Source organism: Gavialis gangeticus, unplaced genomic scaffold (genome assembly GCF_001723915.1).
Source record: "Gavialis gangeticus isolate Ggan-Ray unplaced genomic scaffold, GavGan_comp1, whole genome shotgun sequence".
NCBI lineage: Eukaryota > Metazoa > Chordata > Crocodylia > Gavialidae > Gavialis > Gavialis gangeticus.
In genome coordinates this window covers 53,105,180-53,111,088 of record NW_017728996.1, presented here as the reverse complement: position 1 = coordinate 53,111,088, position 5,909 = coordinate 53,105,180, and the positions used below count along the sequence as shown (strand labels likewise).

General features: G+C 55.8%; 2 protein-coding genes across 2 annotated transcripts in view; one reads left to right on the top strand and one right to left on the bottom strand.

Moving 5' to 3' along the window:
• Positions 1 to 5,909, bottom strand: part of PATL2 (PAT1 homolog 2) — a 15,408-nt gene that overhangs the window by 6,830 nt on the left and 2,669 nt on the right. Inside the window, 9 exon segments of the mRNA XM_019504536.1 lie at positions 294 to 391; positions 479 to 599; positions 1,124 to 1,265; positions 1,901 to 1,981; positions 2,322 to 2,476; positions 3,444 to 3,530; positions 3,858 to 4,025; positions 4,906 to 4,965; positions 5,365 to 5,433. Coding sequence (XP_019360081.1) covers positions 294 to 391; positions 479 to 599; positions 1,124 to 1,265; positions 1,901 to 1,981; positions 2,322 to 2,476; positions 3,444 to 3,530; positions 3,858 to 4,025; positions 4,906 to 4,965; positions 5,365 to 5,433 — 981 coding nt within the window.
• Positions 1,030 to 5,909, top strand: part of B2M (beta-2-microglobulin) — a 22,104-nt gene continuing 17,224 nt past the window's right edge. Inside the window, exons 1-3 of the mRNA XM_019504535.1 lie at positions 1,030 to 1,036; positions 2,409 to 2,414; positions 5,492 to 5,499. The gene's annotated coding sequence lies outside the window, so the exon portion shown is untranslated. The remainder of the gene's footprint in view (positions 1,037 to 2,408; positions 2,415 to 5,491; positions 5,500 to 5,909) is intronic.

Here is a 5,909-nt window from a genome sequence, read left to right as displayed (position 1 = left end):
TTTTTTTTTTTTTTTTTTTGCAGGTGTTCCATAAAATTAACCTCATACCCACCCTGATCCTTTTCCCTCACCTGCTCTGCTTTGTGCTCCCTGCCCTCTGGGCTGCCTATTCCCTACCCAGTCTGCCACATGACAGAGGCTGCCCATGCCACTTGTAGCACCTGTGCAGCAGGTTGGCAACTCCTGCTTTAAGTAAACTGGCCAGCAGCTAAGGCCATACTAAGACTCAGGGTGAACTCAGGCACTGCTCGTCTGTTATGTGCCCAGGGCTCTGTGGGCAGTCCCCTACATACCTCTTCCAGTAGGGCATGGTGCACAGCATCAATGGCCCTGCGGGGGCTGTAGCATGTGGACATGGCAACCTGGCCCAGTGATCCTGCTATGCGCACCACTGGAAGAGACAGAGATGTAGTGTGCCTGGTCCCCCCTGTAGCCCCACAGCTTGCTCATGTTGCATCTCATCACTCAAGCCCCTTACCAGAGTCGTAGGTCTCCATCTTCTGGATATAAGGCGTGACTAGCTTGGGAGGCTCCTGCTTGCTCCGGCCCCCAAAAAGCTCCTCCTCTGCCTGCTTTCGCTCCAACCGGTGGTAATATGCCTGCAAGCACAGGATGGCAGAGCGGCGGTGAGAGAGGGCAGAGTGGGAGCAGCCCCATGGTGAATGACAGGAGCTCTACCCTCCTGCTGGGGAGGAAGAGGGCAGAATTACTGGTCTGGGCACACAAGCCCATATGGCTCTTAGGGCTAGTGTACATGGTCTAGCTCTCAGCTGGGATCTTACCCCTCTGCCACGTGTCCTCCTAAGTACACCTGCTATAGGCCTGGTCAGGACAGAACAGATGCACTGAGATGCCAGCCCTGCTCTCAGTCCCAATACCTGGGCTGAGTGTTGGATATGAAGGCCTGGGGGACAGAGCCACACTGGCTGAGGCGGGCAGCCACTTGGTGGCTTCAGCCTCCTCCTGCTGGGAGGATCTCCCCTTTAACCACAGGGGCAGATGGGAGAAACACTCAGCTGAGCCAGGAGAGGTGTGGGTGAAAACCCAAGCCTCACCCAGTTGGGGAAGGGCATCCAGCTGTCTCCCTTTTGAAGGGGAGAAAGCATTGGATCCTTCTGCTCACCTGGTAATAGTAGTCATCCAAGTGGGGATTCTCACTCTGCAGCTGCATCATCTGCACCTTGATGACCCAGTCCTTCTCTTTAAGAGTCATGAGCCCAGCATAGGGGTCTGCTTTTGGGGACCAGGGCTTCTTGGGGGAGATGCTTCAGGCAAGAAACCATACCCCAGTGTTATTCCCTGCAGATACAAACCCACAGCACCCAGCCCCTCTCTTGCTATGCCATGTTCATGGACCAGCCAGGTGGGCTACCTGGGGAAAATGGCCAAGGGGAACCGAGGCAGGGGAGGCATAGGGAGAGGGAACAGCACTGAGTAAATAGATGGGAGGGAGATCCTTCCACAGGACCCAGAAGTTTGAGTAATCATGTGGATTGCTCCTTCCCTCCAGCCCTTGTCTATTTTGGGAGAGGACAGTCCCATTTCTCTGCATTATGCCTGCGCCCACCTTCCCCAGTCCTAGATCCTCCCTTCTCAAGCTGAGCCAGAGAAGGCAGGTGCAGGATTCAGGACAAGACCGTCCATACCAGAACTGACCCCACCATCAGGGTGTGTCCCACCCAGTTAACTGGTTTCCCCTGAAACTCTGGGTCTTCACCCCTCCCCCCTTGCTTGACCTCATTTGCACGGGAAAAGGCAGGCCAGACCTCTCCTTCTGCCCAGCTGCCCTTCACCCTTCCCTCCCAGACCTTTCCAGCCATGTGAGGATGTGGTGGTGGGAGGCACCCATAGAAGGAGGCTCTGCAGGGAGTGAGCGCCCCAGGTCTACCAACAACTTTACCTCTGCACCTGCCCTCGCTGCTGCCGTTGGTTCAGGATCCGCTGATGCTGGGGGTGCAGCTGAGTCATGTGGCTGGGCACACTGCAAAGGAATCCAGGGGAGGGTGGGATCCAGTGACAAGGAGGGCCTGGCAGTGGTTGGCCACCACGCAAAAAGCACAGCTGGCCACTGACTTTCACAGAAAGGCAGCTCCACCAGCAGGCTAAACTAACATCTGTGGGGTTCACCAGCCACACAATGCCTCCCTTAGCCCTCCATCCATCAGGGACCTAGGGGTTCAGCTTTCATTTCAGAATAGTCTCTCCCCAGCTGTCTTCACCTGCCACAGTTGAGGGGAGGGAGACTGCTTTCCCCCCTGGCCCTCCCTTCCAACACACTGAGGAACTGCAAGACTTGGATGCTGCACCTGCCAACTCCATACCTGAACTTCCCTTGGAGGCCAGCTGACGGACTAAAGAAGAGCGAGGGGTCAAGAGAAGGTGACATGGGGCCGAAGCGCATACCCAAGGGCTGCGTTGGTGTCCTGATATTGGGTGACATGGGCCTGAAGGGCATTGGAGATGTGTACTCTGAGCTCTGGAAGGGGAGGAAAGAAGCGTTAAGGACCTAAAGCAAGAACACTTCTTGAATGCCTCTTCTCCCAAAGGAGTCCACTGCCCTCCAGAATAGTTATGTTTGAGCCACTGTGCTCCTGCACCCACTGCCTCTTGATTAGTTGGCAGGACCACCCATCTCACTGAGGAGACTGCAGAGAGTAGGATGGGATCAACAGGGCAGAGAGGAACCTGTACAGGCAGCCAGAGACCACTTCTGGGACTTTGGCATTTTGCAGCAGATCCAGCCAGGATGGTGACTGGAGAAAGAACCTGACGCAGTCCTCATGCATATGGAGTCAGCAAGTGACCTATTCACAGGTCTTAGGAGCTGGCCCAGCCCCTGCCCACCCCTGTCCCCCAGCCTAGGTCAGGAATCACCAAAGCTGGCCTCTCCATCAGCCAAAATGATGATGCATCTGAGGGGCTTGGGATGCCATGGGAAGGAGGACAGCCATGTTGTTTGGGAAGAGGAAGCCCAAAATAATGGCCAGGCAAGGGCTCTGTGTACATGCCACCCCAGAAGCCAACAAGGAATGGTTTTTGGGATTAAAAGGTGCTTGACCTGGACCATGGGAGTTACAATGCAACCTACCTATGGAACTCCCTCCTGCAGGAGAACAGTCCAGTAATAATCACCAGCTGATCCCCTCAACAAGACCTCTTCAGGAAAACTCCCACAGATGTTACAAGCGCTGCTCCTGCCACTCAGTGCAGAAAGCTCTCCCAATTAAGAAGGTACTCAGGAGATGCTCTTCCCTGGTACAGAGCAGGACTCACAGCCAGACTGGTCAGGTTTAGTGCTTTGGCCAAAGCCTCCCATACAACCCCAGCAGGTGATGGGTTGGTTAGCTGCAACCCTGTCTAGTGCTTGTGTATTGGCACCCACAGGAGGCTGTGGCCAAGAGAGAAGCAGCAGCAGCCACCGCCGCCACCACCCGGTGCCTTACCTGACTGGGAGTGAAGAGAGGAGAAGCTCTGCGAGGTGGCGTGAAGGGCCGAGGGGAGTACAGGGAGCGAGGCATCATGGGAGACTGCTGCACAGCAGGAGACAGGGAGTGTTACTGGAAGCAGAGCTGTGGCAAGCTAATAGGTTGGGCCCAAGGTACCAGGCAACCAAGGCCTGCCCAGCAGTGTGCCTTGCTATATCAGCATTCGTAGGTATAAATGAAATGGAATAGGAGGCACAGGGATCTTACATTAGTCTGGCTGCTGTAAGAGGGCAGCACAGCATGCAGGCTACCTCAGCAAGGTACAGAGAAACTCCAGAGAGAAGAGTCTCAAGGCATAGCTTGCTCTTGGTTTCACATGGGACAGAAGAGGGGCAGATGGTCACAATAGGACAGACAACAGGAGTCCCTTACCTGCCGCATGAATCGCTGAGGGAAGGATTTAGGGGACATCATCCTGAAGTTTGGACGCTTGAGTCCTGGGGAGCCTGGGTACCCTCTCTGCACTGGGGAGCCAAGGAAGTCCAGGCTCATGTGAGATGTGGGGGGGACCCTTTCCAGCACTTGAAGGATGGCTTTGTCCTATGGGGAGCAGGGGAACACTATGAAAGAGCCATTGCACTATGTCCCAGGCACGTGGGGGATCCAAGGGAGGGAGAGGGTCTCAATCCTTGGCATCCCCCCTGCTAGGGACTAGGTTCCATCACCACTGATCTGTTTGGGTCAGCAAGCAAACTCGTCTTACGGGCCACCCATAATCCTGGGTGGAAGCATTAGTTAAGAGCAGCTGGGAGCATTGGCTAAGAGCGACAGAGCCTGAACGCCAGTAGCCACCACCAACATGCTAGGCCACAACTCCAAGCTTTGCGGCTGGCTAACCATCTTCTGCTTGGAAAGCAACTGAAAGGGCCTCCTCCCACACATGCCCAGCCCTTGGGCTGGAGGGGGCACAGGCCAGGGACAAGAGGACCTGCTCTGACAGAGCTCTTGCTACAGCCACTTCCTCTGGCTGGGGGCCGTGGGAGGGGCCACGTTCTGCACCTGGGACAGCCTGGCTCTCCCGATCCCCTAAGGAGCTATGCAGCTGGAGAAGTGTCAGCCCTACAAAGATCCCAAGCCCCACTGGAGCATCAGTCCAGCTGCACAGGGTAGGCAGTTGCTCTCCCATGAGCCTTTGTGCACTAGCCTGCTCTTGGAGAACCTCTCAATACCTCACTAATACCTTGAGATCCTATTTTCCCTCTATGCCAGCAGACCTGCATCAAGTTCCTTCCCACTAGAGGAGCAGCTCCTGCAGGCCATGCTTAGAAGCCATCCAACGTCAGCCCTACCCAAAACCCAGCAAGCACTTTGGCTTGGACCCTGGGTGCCCCCCTGCTGCCCTAGAGGTGCAGAGGGGCCCACAGTGCTCCAACCTGCAGTCCTTCTGGATGCAGGAAAGAAGGCAAAGGGTGGTGCTCACCTCCAGCATGTGATGTGATGGGATGCTGCCAGGGGATGAAGACCACACATCTGCAAGCACCTGGAAGGCAGCAGGAGCTAGTCAGGGGGGGAGGAAAAGAAACAGAAACAACTCCCTAGGAAAAAGACTCCCCAGGAAAAAGACAGAGGGGCCAAAAGGGAGAATCAGGGGGAGGACATGGCACAGGCAGGAACAGCTTAAATACCAGCCCGCCTGTAGAAGGCACTATGGGGACCTGAGCAGGAGACAGCTGTGCCAGAGAGCTCCCCCACCCAGTCCCAAGTTTCCCAGCAGGGGAACTATAGGGACACATAGGGAAGGAATCAGGTAGGAGGACCCACAATATGGTGGGAAGCCTATATCTTCCCTCCCCCCATCTAACCCTCCAGCAGAGAGCATTCTCTGGTAGGACGCAGAAGCAGATACAGCCTGACTGAAGACAGGATGCTTGTTACTTACCAAATCATCTGCTTTGTACCCTTCCCAGCTGGAACCAATGCTGCTGTCCACAACTGCGGAGTCCAGACTCTGCAGGGCAAAGGCGAGAGCTTGAAAGGGCAGAGGAGACCAGCATTCAGCTCCCAAGGGGCAGGCAGCTGGAGGAGTCACCCCTGGATGCTAGGAAAGGGGCAAGCCTTCCCTTCTCTCCCTCCTGCTCCAGGGAGACGGGTCAGGGACTTGCCCTGGGACCCGATAGTAAGAGCAGGGTTGGGGGAAGGACTGGGCTTAGTGCCTGGCACCCTAGTGGCGCAAGGGAGAAGGGGCCTGCAGCAGGAAAATATTGTGCCACCTCCCAGCAGACCCCATGCCCCAGCTGGGGTCCTCACACTTGGATCAGACACGGCCCAAGGCAATGGGCCAAGTCAGGCTTAGTTTCATAGTTGGTAGGGTCTGAAGGGACCTGAGCAGATCATCAAGTCTGACCCCCTGCCATGGCAGGAAAGAGTACTGGGGTCAAACAACCCCAGCAAGGTGTTCATCCAGCCTCCTCTTAAAGACCCCCA